This window comes from Eimeria necatrix, genomic scaffold, assembly GCF_000499385.1.
Source record: "Eimeria necatrix Houghton genomic scaffold, Enh_scaff61, whole genome shotgun sequence".
In the NCBI taxonomy this organism is placed as follows: domain Eukaryota; phylum Apicomplexa; class Conoidasida; order Eucoccidiorida; family Eimeriidae; genus Eimeria; species Eimeria necatrix.
Window position 1 is genome coordinate 1,924 of NW_013654465.1, and position 13,417 is coordinate 15,340.

Here is a 13,417-nt window from a genome sequence, read left to right on the forward strand (position 1 = left end):
AGCGACCGCCACAAGCTTGGCAAGAACGGGCTGACCCAGCTCAGCATGCAGCTTGTAGATACATCCTTTTGTCTAAGGTAACGATTTCACTTTTGCACTGGTCTTGTAGTGGTTTTGTGGGGTCACGAAGGGTGAGGCAATAAGGCTTGAAGAAGAAATTTAGCGATGTTCCAGTGGGTCGGCGCTGAACCAAGCTGCTGTAATAATGAGCATCAGTGCTTATAGCATGTGATTTATGGTTTAAGGTGAAGCACTGCACTGCTTGCAGAGCATCTACAGATTCCTTGAGGTAAACTGATTTAATTTATTATTCCAAACGCAAAACGCTTACTAGCCGCGTTAATCTTCAGGAGACGCAGAAAGCCACCGCTGTTGCTTCTGCTCCTGCTGCTGGCACCGCACCAACGGCGGTCCACGGGCAACTAGATCCACGCACAATGTCCTGCATTTGTGTGTTTGCCATAGCGAACGCTGTTGTAACGCTCGGGCGACGTTACTCAGCTCGACGGTAGCACTGATACCGCGCGCGAAACGTTTATCATGTGCGCAATGAGTACAGGCAAAATAGAGCACGATTACACTGAACAGACCTAGATGCACGTATTTTCCGGACAATTCACGGATGCTATTCTCTTTCTTAGCCTCTCTCACGCTGCGCCATGCTCTCGGGACACAGCCTTGATTACAGAGCACCTGGTGTTGCCTTGATGCTTTGCCTGAAGGTTCATGTTTGGGACAAGCACTTGTGCTGCTCACGTCGTCTTCAGTTTGGGACTCCATTTTTCCTGCAGAAGCAATAACGCTGCGACCAGCGACAATGATACAGAGAGACAGGATGAGAAGGGCAGGAGCGGCTGCGTTCTTCCAGGTTAGGGTCACAAGGGACCGTGCGCGCTCCAAAATACCCTTGGTCCAGATGTTGGGGTTTGGGTTTGATTCAGTTGGGCCCTTCGTCAGACTGCCTGCTGATGCGGGGGTCGTGAACGGTAACGCTGCTGCTGTTACCGGGGCACCCGTGGAAGCCACAACCAACGAGTTCCGATCATTCTCAAAAGAGCTCCCATAGCCCGAGGCCGCTTTTATCATGGCCAGGGAAAGCAACAGAGGAAAAGCGAGTCGCATTTCAGCAGCCGTCGGGTTTGGCTGTGCGAAAAGGGAGATTAGTGACTTAGAAGGGCGATGATAATGAACAAGTACCAACTACATTGCTTAAATGAACAACATGGAAAATGACGATAACCACTTATTTTTATGCAAGCAGTAGCGGCCGACGGTATAAAACCCAACAGACTGCCCGTCCCTGCAGGACCCCGTAGCCTTGACCGTGTCCTAGCCTCTGCCGATTGGAACAGCTGTTTCTGCATTCATAATTTGTTGTAACTTCACCTTGAATTTAAGTCGATTTTATTTTTTGTAGAAGTACTTTTTGTTTCCTTGTTCGTAAATACTTGGAAAGGGTAAATTTGCAACTTCACCTGATGCTCGCACTTGATCAGGAGACAGTCGGCTCCGGCCAGCGCTAAATGAGCAAGGGCGTATGAGCTTCAGATAAAGCGGTAAACTAGAAAATATCATGGTCTCTAGCAGAGATCCATAAGCAACGTTACAGGACAAGATCCCCATTCCCCTTCAGCATCACCGCAACTGAGCGATGGCTGAAGGTGTGCATCTACGCAACAACCTGGTGGTCCCAAACATTGTAATTTTCCGGCAATTACGCTCTAAACACCTATTTTAATACTTTCATGAATATGTGCCTGCATAATGTGGCAATTCAAGGTGCAAACACGCACAAGAGTAACAAAATAGTAGCGTGTGCACGTCTGCCGGTGGTTGCATTGAAATCGAACCCTTTTAGGCGGTCAATCATTCTTAAAGGGGTCACTGTATGCGCAGCAAGATAAACTGTGTTGTATTCTAGAGCTGTTCACCTTAGTTTTCCAGCATCTGCTCACAAACAACGAATTGAGACCCAGTGAGGCTCTACGTTTTCGAAATTGAAGGAACCGCCCAGAATCAGCGCCAATTGCTTTTGTTCCTCGTCTACGCGCTCCAATGCACAGAAGTGTGCTTAGTTATTTGAAAAGGAGGCGAAGGTGCCCGACGCCCCACCGTGTGCCCATCAAATGCAATATGAACACCAGAGCGATCGCAGCTCAGTGAGCTGTCTTCAAGAACAGCAAAAAGTGCGGCATTTCTATGGTTCAAACGCGCTTGAAAATACATATTACTTAAGGCGTAGTAGAATTTCCTTGTATTTAATGGGAAAGTTCAGCAACCGTGAGTTATTCGAATGACATACACTGTAGCAGAAGCACGTAGTGTCTACAGAGGTAACGTCACTTTCATCCCGAGGCTTTCTCTACCGATTTCTCTACCGGAAAGATGCCACCGTGAGGAAATTTCACATTACTAAGCTATTTTGGGGGGGAAATACCGGGTTACACTCAACTGGGCGCTGCAGGTGCCCACTAACTTTTTCCGTAAGTTTACGCAGTTGCCAGTAATGTTCGCCTGCATATATCTACATGCACGTATCAGTAAATGTCCTTTTATCAGGAAAAAAAACTGTCTGTACTTCGTGACTACCCAGACATACTTTCTTCGACGTTTGGCAGTTGGTGTCGGCAGCGTTGTCGAGAGCACAGAAAAATAGGTTTTTTTTCACTGCTTTTCCATTCTCGATGAGAAATGTTAGGTCAAGAGTTTGGCACCGCTATGACCACAAACATGGAAATACATGCTGGAGAAGTAGCGCAATGCGGATGCGTTTTAGAGATTCCATAAGCAGACCACGATTCCTGCCCACTGAACAGCTACGACATGCACTGCAAGCCCCAGGCAGCTGATGGCTACCGCAGATGGAGTTAAACAGAGCTGCATAGCGTACCTCCCCCCCCTCTCGTTTTCGTCTCTCAAAACCCTTGGACAACGGACATCTCTTGAGTGCGTCTGCCACACCAAAGGAGAACGACTGTAGATTGATCAAAGGGTCTAGTGACTTCGTGACAAGGGCTTGCAGGCTAGGCTTCGGTTCCTGCGTTGTGCAGACGTATCTGCAGCCAATCCAGGGCCTCTGAAGAATCGCTGCGCGCTTGCCCACCTCTGCTCTGCGGGGTCTGTGAGGCACTACTGCAGCGGCACGTTGCCGCAAGCAACTAAAGTTTCGTACTTTGGAGCAACAGCTGAGCGTCACGCCCAGCCTTCGAAGCAGCACAAAACTACTGTCGTGCTTGGCTTGGCTCAACCGAGGCGCAGTCACAGCGAAGCCGCAGAGCTGATACACGCTGCCAACGGTACCTCAGAGACGACTTCTAAGCACGCTGGGACTAAAGCTGTTGGGCAGCTGATTCCGACCCACCGCAGAGAGTTTTCCAAGGCTCCACAGTTTAGGGTTACTCGGCAGACCAACTCGGCCTTTGTTCGGAATAGTACCCGACGCTGTACCCGCAACTACAGCACACTGACCCCATCTAAAGGCACCAAGGGGAAAAGATCCAATCTATCCCCCCAACGTAAGTTGACGCTCAGGAGCTCTAGGCCAGCTACTACACCGCATGCGGCCCGGAAGGGCACAGAGTAAGGAGCGACTGTGTAAATGGCTGACCCTACAAACACTGACGCGTGAACTGTCCTTAATTAATGAGCAGCAACACCTCCTTTTCAGTAGGCGAAGTACAACAACCATATAAGGCGGCAAAGAGAAAGGATGTGCTCCTACAGTCGTTCCCATACTAGCGTGTGTTCCTGGCGCAGCTAAAACTCTAATTCATCACTTTCAGCTTCTGAAGGAGACCGAATTGAAAGCGCGGCAGAATCAGTGTCCGCCTGCAAGTTTTCCGTGTATGCACAGTTCGCTTTAATGCAGGGATAGCGCCTGCGAATGTGTGGGAAACCCTGTTGCTCTTTTTCCTACATGACTTCAAGATTACGCAGCAAGACCACCTGCAACAGAGAACCGACGAAACGTGCTTTTAAATCGTGCTTAAAGGACAGGATAAGTTATAGTTAACGATGGGAGCCTACCATGTCTTTCTATTTGACCTCGTTTTTGTTTCGTACGGTCTAGGAAGCGTAGTAAGAACAGAAGGCGTCTGCACGGCGCCACAGGATAGACGCGCGCGAGCCAGCCGGTGAGCTCCGGAACACAATAATGTAAATTGAAGCTCGTTTTAAAGCCAATGGGGAATTTTACAGTTTATTAAAGCTGCTCCTTCAGACTCTCTAGCAGTGGCTACAGGGCAGGTCTGCATGCACGTCGGCCCAGGTCAGCTGATGCGAACGGCCGCTGCAGCAGCTGCTGTCCTCGGGTCTAAGTACACCTCTTTGTATTGAACGCATCTCGTCCAGCAGGCGCTCCACCAGGCGCCAGACGCGACGAGATCAACAGCTGCCTCACATGAGACTGCAAGGAGCAGCAACACCACTTAAGCAGTGCGCCGAAAGGGTAGAGACGTGAACTGGATGTTTATTCATGGTTGCTAGCTAAAGATCTCATTTCCTACATAAGCAGCGCCTGCGGCAAAATCTACTGCAGGGTCGCTAGCAACGGCAAGCTGTCTGCATAACCGACGAGTTGCATTGTGACTCTGCATAGAACCGCGCAACGGCAGTATGTGTTGCAAGCATTCAAAAGTCGCAATAGCAAGCATAGCAGCGGGAAACACAGCAGCAACGCGCTGACCTCCCAATTCCGCCCACTGGATGTGGCTGCGGATGTTCCTGAAGCTACAAGCAACCCATGAAGCAGCAACAGCTGCTGCAACGTGCTGCCGATCCCTGAAATTGCGCTTTTTGACGCTGATGAGCTACACGTAAGGACGATGGAGGTTCCCGACCCTCACCTCCAAAAGCAGCAAGATCGGGAGCAGCAGGGAGTGGAAGTGCAAGAAAAGCAACGAAGAGAGCAGCAGCGGCCGCTGCTCCAGCAGCAACAACCTCCACCTACACTGAGGCCAGCTGAAAGAGGTGCTGGTGAACCCACGGCGACGAAGCAACACGAGCAACAGAAGTTGCAACATCAAGGGCAACAACGGCACGAGCCCCAGCAACAGAAGCCGCAACTGCACGACGAGCAGAAAGAAGAGAAAGGACACCAGCAAGAACACCTGCAGCAGCCGCAGCAGCAGTCTGTGCAAGGAGAGGGCATTGCATCGCCATGCGCTTCTAAAACGGAGAGCGAAACAGCCCGTCAGCAGAAACAGCAGCGGTGGCAGGAAGCAAAGCAACTGGAACAGCAGCAACAAGAATGGCAGAGTCATCAAGATCTTCAACAGAATGGTCCAGCTGCGCTCCAGCAGCATGCTGCTGCCGGCGCGGAGAAGCAGGAGCAACTTGCCGGCGCCCCAGATTCTGAAGCCGCCGCAGCCTCACCGAGTGCGAGAGTAAGAATTGGTGAGCCCGCGGCGGCAGCAGGCCCAGACGGTGCAGCAAGAGCCAGTGCAGAAGACACAGGTGCAGAGCTGACGCCAAGAGCATCAGCTGGCCTAGGGCATTCCGTAGTACTGCCACGGGATCCGTCTCCAGAAGCACCGGCACCGACAGTGGGGGGAGGCGCAGAATCTTCGTGGCGACATGGTTCGGATAGACGGGCAACATCGGCGCAGCTCACAGCTGGTGCAGACACAGAAACGGCATCTACACTCTCTGCTGCTGCAGCGCCACAAAAGTTTTTGCGTTCCACACAACTTTCGGTAGGGCGTAGTGTGCATGCAGCAGCAGCAGTAGAAGCACTAACATAAAGGAGCTTTCCCCAGGCATTCTCAGCAGCAACTACTACTGCAGCAACTCTACTCAGTGTACTGTACGCAGGATACGCTGTGGAGACCACAGCCTTCGCCTCCCAAAGAGGTTGACGAGCAGCGAGTGCAGCATTCCAAGCAGCAGCACCAGCAGCAGGAGCAAACTTCGCACCCGCAGCAGCTGCACGAACAGCGAGCAGTTCACCGTGGTGTTTATTCCCCCGGTAGCGTCAGGGCAAGCAGCAGCGGCAGTGCCTCAACAGCAATAGCCGCAGCATCCCCAACAGCAGGCAGGACTAGCGAGCACGCTCATCTAAACTCTGCCTTTGTGCGCACCTCTACTGAGAGACGTAACCAGCAGCAGCAACAGCAGCAACAGCAGCACCGACAGGCGGCGCCGCAGAGAGCCAATCTTTCCCTTGTTGCTCCCATGCCCTGCAGCGGCAGCAAAGCAGCGGCAACAAGCACGCTGCTACTACAGGGATGGTTGCAAAAGTGGACGAACCTTCTGTCCTCATGGAGACCCAGGTCTGCTATAAATCCTTGATCGTCAAGGTTGCTGTGTGCCGTCGTCATAGTGCCAGATAAATTGTCGATTTCTCAGGCCCAAGTGTTTGGATGAGGCGCCCGAAATTTTTAGCGAAAGATGGCATTGGCAACAGCGTGGCATGTGGTTCTGGTTTCAGGGCCTACATTGTACGGCTTAGCGTATGTTGTGTTTATGGCAGGTACTTTTTCGTGTACGCGGGTTTCTTCAAGTACAGTACCACTAAGAGCTCCCCCCCCAAAGAGATGTTTCTTTTGAATCAGTGTCGCGTCCGGCTCTGCCCCCGTCAGCCTGACCCCTGAAAGCTAAGCCCTGCTTACAACTGAGGACACGACTAGCTGAAACTTGCGCTTGCAGACCCTGCTGCTGAAATTGGTACCATTGTCACATTAAGGACGTCATTTGAAACTAGCTCACATTGTCTTGGAGTGTGGTAACATATTTTGGTTTGGAATCTGTTGCTGTTGCAGATGACCCCGTACGGTTTGAAGTGGATGTAGTAGATCAGCAGACGCTTTACCTTCGAGCAGAGAGCCAAGAGGAGAAACAGATGTGGTATGCGCACCAGGATTGAAGCGTTTATAGTTCATGGCTGAGGATTTGAGGCCTCAGGCTCAGGAAATATGGGTTGCATTTCGGCGTGTAGCATCAAGGGTTGATTTCTCATGGCCTAAGTTTGTTCTTCACGGTTCAGGAACTTCAAGGCTGTAAATTGAAGGCTGAAGGGTGAAGCGTGCTGCTCACAGCTTCACGCCTACGGTTGAAAGCTCGAGAGCTAATGTTAACATTTTAGGGCATGGAGCTTGTTTCTAGGGCTCCGCCTTGAACATTGAGGGTTCAGGGGTTTTAAACTTCTAGTTTTCGTGCAGGTATGCGGCCTTCAAGCAGGGCCAAAGAGCAGCCCTCAGTGGCGCCAACCGAGCAGGTCGTTCAGCAGCAGGAGGCGGATCCCAGAGGGACAAGCAGCAGCAGCAGCAGCAACAGCAACTGCACAGAAGACTCCCAGGAGATGCTTCTGTAGAATCAAGGCCTCCTTCAATGCCGAGTAGCAGCAGTAACAGCAGCAGCAGCAACAAGAAACCCGCGCGTCTGGAGCAGCAGCAACAGCAGCAACCTCCACGCCAGGACCGCTCCACTGCGGCAACAGCAGCGGCACCTGCATCATCATCAGAGTTGGCAGCTGCTTCCACTACCGGCAGCGCCAGCAGCAGCAGTAGCGGCTCCCTGAGCGGGTTGGCAGGGGTCGTGGCATCGAGTGCTGCTGCTGCTGCTGCCTATGCCACCAGCCGACTCCGCTCTTTTTCTGCTGCTGCAGTACAGCAGCCGTCTGTGCCACCAGCGCTAGCACCCCCGCCTCCACACAAGCCTCCGTGTCAGCAGCAACAGCAAACGCAGCAACAGAGGCAACAAGAGCAGCCAGTACCGCAACAGCAGTCGGGGGATGTCCGCTTGAAAAGTGAGGAAGCAGCAGCAGCGGGAGCAAGGGCCGGCACATGTGCTGCTGCTGTGCTTGGGTCTTCCGTGGACGTGCCGGCAAGCAGCAGCAGCAGTAGCAGCCCACTGCTGCTTGCTCACGCCTCTCAGGAGGGAGAAGGCAACGCTGCCTTGCTCGACGCCACGGGTGCTGAGGGGCCTCTGGTGTTGCTGTTAGAGAGCATCATCGGTGCGAGGCAGACCATACAGGCAAGTATGAGCCTTACGTTCTGACATCCAGAGCAGAGGTTATAATGCCTACACTGTGAACTCTGGTTGCGTCTATTTGATAGTGTTCTTGGTGGGGTGGCCCTTCTAGTCCTTTTTTCCGTGGGAGGTTTTGAATTAGTCGGGTTTGAATTCTTGGAGGAATAACTGTCACAGTTTAGGGAGTCTGCTTTCGTGGTGGCAGGAGGCATGCTCGAAGATCTTGGCCTTGCAGTCAGATGTCTTGAAGTCTGCATCGCAGATATCTCAAACGGGTAGCTCCTGCTGGGCTGCACCTGCTGCTGTCTCCGTTGCTACTTCCGTCGCCACTACTGCATATTCGCTTTTGCTGTTTTTACTCACTTCTGATTGTTAGGGGTATCTGTTGTCGCGTGTGCTAGGGAGATTAAGAGCGAGTGAGTAGGTTTCGCTGGTTTTCGCAGGCCCTGCCGCTAATGGCAACTTGCGCCAGCAGGTGGCGCTGCTGCTACAGCGAGTAGATGAGCTACAGCAGCTGCTGCAACAGCTTCTGCAGCAGTGGGAACGGCTGCTGAGCGAAGAGTACACCCAGAGGCGGCAGCTGGAGAAGTCGGTTCGGTCTTTGGCGAAGAGAAACTACAAGCTCGACAAGGTTCGGAACTCAAAGCCGCTGACCATAGATCATAAACCTAAAATGACACATCTTGAGTCAAAGACAGTGCCGGTGCCTTCGGCCGTTCAAGCCTGGCACAAATTCACAGTGCTTAAGACTCCGAGTTACTGTTTTGGGTCTAGAAGGGACTCAGGGCAACAAAATACGCTTTACGCTTTGGTGTGGTCGTTCAGGCCCAAGAGAGGCTTCTACAGCTCAGCAGACAGCGTGGCAAGCTTACAGCAACGGAAGTTGCCGCAGCAATCGCTGGTGTGCGGCTTCCAGATGTGGAGGGACACGGGACAGCAACTGCAACAGCAGCAGCGACAGCAGGGGCGACGGTAGCGGAAGACGGGGGAGGCTTCAGCACCAGCGACAGTGACGATGATGGCAATGATTCACTTGAATTTTTCGACTGCGATGAGGATGTGCGCTAGGTTATATGGCTAGAGACGCAGGGGATTTGTGGTCCGGTGTTGGAGGTTTCCTACTCGGCGTTGCCGCTTCTGGTGCTGTTGCTGTTGTTTGCAGTTTGCAGAGATAGGTGGAGGGGAACCTGCTGGTGACTGTGCTTCACAACAGCACAAGCAGGATCAGCAGCAGCAACAGGAGCAGAAAACGCCTGAGGAAGGCACCTCAGCGTTAACAGAAGCAGCAGCAGCAGCAGGAAGTAGCCAGGTCACCACCAGCAGCAGCTACATCGGTCCACCCTTCTCTCCAGCAACGAACGCAGCAGCAACGCTGGCAGTTTCCTCGTGCCACATGGGGGGTGCGGCCGCTGGACAGCGGTTGGCACTTGCAAAGCCGCGAACTGAATTCAAAGTAAAGCATGAAGTCTAGGTGGCACAGTCGAGAAACTAGACTATTTCACGAGTAATTACTTATATCTAGGGCTCATCTTGCGGACGGTGAAGGGATTGTTCCTTCGTTCACGTCGTCCTTCTTACGTGACTGGTGGTTATCTTCTGTGCATTGTAGTTTGCATTTACATTGCAGCGGCTAGGTTGTTCAGAGTATGGTTTGGCGTGTGCGTGTGCAGGTTAATCTGTGGTCAGTGCTTAAGGACTGCATAGGGCGTGACCTGAGCCGCATCGCAATGCCTGTCTACTTTAATGAGCCCACCAGCTTTCTACAGAGACAGTGTGAGGACTTACAATACGTTGATCTCCTTAATCTAGTGAGTGGATAATACGGTCTGTGGTTTGAGGCTCAAGCCGCAGTGTATAGCGCTTTGTTGCTCAAATTCCCCATCCTATAGACTTCGATACACGGCATTACAGTCAGGGTTCGAACGTTCATCGTTAGAATCTTGGAGATATGACCTGGTGTATAGTGTATATATCAGAATAACAGAGAACTATGGAAGAACGGGGACTTCAGGAGGTGCACCTGGAAGATTGTGCGAAAATTTGAATGCTTTTATGGGTTTAGGGCACTAAATCATCGGGCCTACGTTTTAGGGGTGCAGGGGTGAGGCTTTATATATGCGTTTGTGTATTTTAGTCCTCCCGCTTTCCGCGAAGTGTCGATCGGCTTCTTGGGCTGACTGTCTTTGCGCTTTCTCCATACGCATCAGCAGTCGGCAGGTCATGCCAAGCCCTAAAGCGTACAGCAATAAATTATCAAGTGGTTTGGTTTTTAGACCTAAGTCTGGAGACACGTATAATGAACGATGTAGATTAGTCGCTAAAAGTATACGGCGAATGGCCACCCACCCCTTGAAGAGCAAGCAGCAACTTTCACATTCAGGTTACAGGATGTAAAAACGGCGGTTCGGAATTTGTGTCCATTACTTTTGCACATAGGACGTACAAACCCTTCAATCCACTTCTTGGTGAAACATTCGAGCACATTCACAGAGGTTTTCGCTTCCTATCGGAGCAGGTGAACGGACCTGGAATGCTCAAATCGCTCCCCGTCACACTGTGATGTAGTCTTATTGAGAGCTGTTCGCGTCATGCTGGCAACTGCTGTAGCGCCAGCTGCAGTAACGCTAACAGCGGCAATATTTGCAGATGCAAGGGCAGCTGTAGCGGCAAATGGAAAGTGGGAAGCCCATCAACTCCAGCATCACCGCAGCTAGCAGCTGCAGCAATGAGAGCAGCTACAGCAGAAGCTCTAACCCCCAAAAGCAACAGCAGTAATATTGTTTGTGTCTGCTGTCTTTGTAGGTTGGCCACCATCCTCCTATTACCGCCTACGTGGCGACCGCCTCCGAGTACTCTTGCGAGGGCTGGGTGACCGTGAGGAATCGCTTCTCCGGGAAATCGCTTGAGGTACTGGAATGCAAAACCTTTTACGATATGCTTTGTAAACTGCTGCTAAAAGTGATCAAAACCCATGTAGCTCAATGAGCAACATGAAGCGGAGTTGCCTTCCGTAGTTGCTAGGTTCTTGCTTTCAAGGTCTAGACCTCGAAAGCCAAGGACCTCAGTTTGGGGTGTTGGGATTATTTGAGCATGGCTGTGCAGGTTACGATGCCCGGCATAGCTCGCGTGACGTTCCGTCGAACGGGCGAGCGGTTTTCTTACAAGCGCATCAAAATGTTAATCCACAACGTCATCTGGGGCAAGCTGTGGATTGAAGTGTACGATGGCGATATGCGACTTAGGGTTTGGTGTTTACAGCCTTAGCGTACTGTTAAGGCCTATGGTGTACAGTTAGATCTTCGGCTCCAGGCATTTTAGTTAAATCTAGGCTCCCAGAGATAATGGCTTTTGGCTGTGTAGTACCTCGTTTAACGGTTTTTTGTTCATTCGCCAAGCGTACGCTGACGGCTTACAGTCTAAAGCTTGCTTGTGGTTGTTGCAGTGATGGGACAAGTCTTGTCCAAAATGAAACCTCCGGGGACTTCTCGGTAGTGCAGTTTTTACGGAAAGGATGGCGAGCAAACCCTTACATTCACGCCCTTAAAGCACCAACATAGACTGCAATCGAGAGCTCTTGTGCAGCAAGAGCCTCCTCTGCCGTCATTTGCTCTTTTGTTAGATTTGGGCTCAAAGGTTTAGGGTTTGAGATATTAGTAATGAGACATTGGGCTCAGGTTGGATAAGACTTGCCATCATCTCCGCGCAATCATCTTTGACGCATCAGGGAGGCCCGCTTACCGTCTCTCAGGTGATCTTAAATTTTACGCCCGAACCCCCTGAATCCTAGCCCTTGAGATCTTACTGAGGCTGGGTTCTGCTCGTTTTTCACTGCACGCTTTATATGCATGCATGCCGTCGTTAGCTTTTCACCCTGTGGGGTTCAGAGGATGGAGCCTGGTTTTGTAATGCAGGGCAGTGGTCCAGTGCAATATATGTCGAGGAGGCACCCGCCTTCCCACCGCATAAAAAATGGAAAGTCCCGCCGCAGGTAGGGTTTGAGGGCAGCGTCTTGAGGTTACTCTGGGAGCCTACGATTATGCGTTTTGTGTTCCAATTTTTGGAGCGCTTGGTTTACGTGCCTTCTTAGGTAGAAGAATTCCGAAGAAGCGAAACAGGGCCTCCGGCGGATAGTCCAGACAACCAACTCGACGCTGTCATTACCCGTAAGTTTCCTAGTCTGTTGCTAAATAGTTCAGGGCCCGAGGTTTAAGATTTTGGATTCAAGCTGGGTTTAGCCGTAGCTATTCAAGGTTTTGGGCTTAGGATGAACAGTTTACGATTTCAATGCAGAATACTGGGAATCGATTGCTTGGGTCGAATCTTCACGACGTCTAATCTGGCGGCCAACAGCGCGACCTCCAAATGCGGACCAGTTCTACGGATTTGGGTATATAGCATTCATCCCTTGTTCCAATACGAAAGCATATGACCTGGGCGTATCCTTAAGCTTTCTAAGGAAACCCTTGCCGCAAAGCACTCTAGGCAGAAGGATTACAATTTACTTTCCCTCCAGCCTGTTCGTTCATCCGCAGGCTGTCTTTTCAAGAGCTTAGGGTGAAGGCCCGAGGGTTTGTGGCTTTAGGTACTTTACAATGGAGCTAAACGACCTGTCGCCAGAGTACGCTGAGCATGCAGCACCAACTGATTCCCGCAGGCGACCTGACCAGAGGCTGTATGAGGAAGGGCGAGTCGATGAGGCTGTGCAACAGAAGAACAGACTCGAAGAAAAACAGAGGTCTGAACCCCTTCTCAGAACGATTATTTAGATGCCGAGCTCTCGTTTCTGAGTGAACTGAGAGTTAGTTCATCATGCTAGCAGTGAAACTTCACTAGCCGTAGTTCCTAGCTCTACTGATACTTCATTTATCACCCAGACTTGTCAAAAGTAGCCCACTCTTGACTACAACAGCATCCTCTGTCGAAAATCCCAATTTATTGTGGTAGCCTTGCTGCTTGTAGAGAGGCTTGGGGAGCAGGTGCAACAAAAAGAGGACTTAAAGCTTCAGTACTCTACCTTGAGACTCACAGTTTAGACCAAAAAAGACCAGAGTTCACGGTTAAAACATTGCGATGTAGGAGTTAGTGCTTGGGACTGTGCAGGGAGGCTGCAAGGGCTCGGCCTCGTGGGGAACAGGATTATTCACCCCGTTGGTTTAGGCGGCAGCCAAACTCAGAAGATTGGGTGTACAAGGTGAACTGTGGAGCGTCAATACGTAAAACAGAATTTCCGTCCTTTCTAGCTGAAATGCCATGGACTGCTCAGTATTTAGAGCGAGGGTTTGAGGTACACGATTTTGGGTTTGTCTTCATTTCAGGGGGGTTACTGGGAGGCTCGAGAGGCAGGCGACTGGAGCTGCTGTCCTGACATATTCTAGTCCCGAATCCTTATTTGGCTTTATGTGCGCTGAAACAGAGGTTTACAGCACAGGATTTAGGGTTTGATTTTATG

General features: G+C 51.2%; 2 protein-coding genes across 2 annotated transcripts; one reads left to right on the forward strand and one right to left on the reverse strand.

The window, feature by feature from the left end:
• Positions 1–339: 339 nt before the first annotated feature.
• Positions 340–1,122, reverse strand: ENH_00066860 (hypothetical protein, conserved; the record flags this gene model as incomplete). The annotated part of the gene is made up of 1 exon (XM_013582288.1): positions 340–1,122. One exon carries the CDS (start codon positions 1,120–1,122, stop codon positions 340–342), a length of 783 nt encoding a protein of 260 aa, XP_013437742.1.
• A 3,701-nt stretch (positions 1,123–4,823) lies between these two features.
• ENH_00066870 (oxysterol-binding protein, putative) lies at positions 4,824–13,343 on the forward strand (the record flags this gene model as incomplete). The annotated part of the gene is made up of 20 exons (XM_013582289.1): positions 4,824–5,693; positions 5,812–6,269; positions 6,470–6,573; positions 6,759–6,843; positions 7,158–7,971; positions 8,174–8,243; positions 8,412–8,599; positions 8,794–9,027; positions 9,131–9,421; positions 9,639–9,776; positions 10,771–10,875; positions 11,071–11,186; positions 11,411–11,482; positions 11,643–11,716; positions 11,880–11,956; positions 12,056–12,131; positions 12,259–12,354; positions 12,623–12,703; positions 13,069–13,159; positions 13,253–13,343. 20 exons carry the CDS (start codon positions 4,824–4,826, stop codon positions 13,341–13,343), a joined length of 4,131 nt encoding a protein of 1,376 aa, XP_013437743.1.
• Between the last annotated feature and the right edge of the window lie 74 nt (positions 13,344–13,417).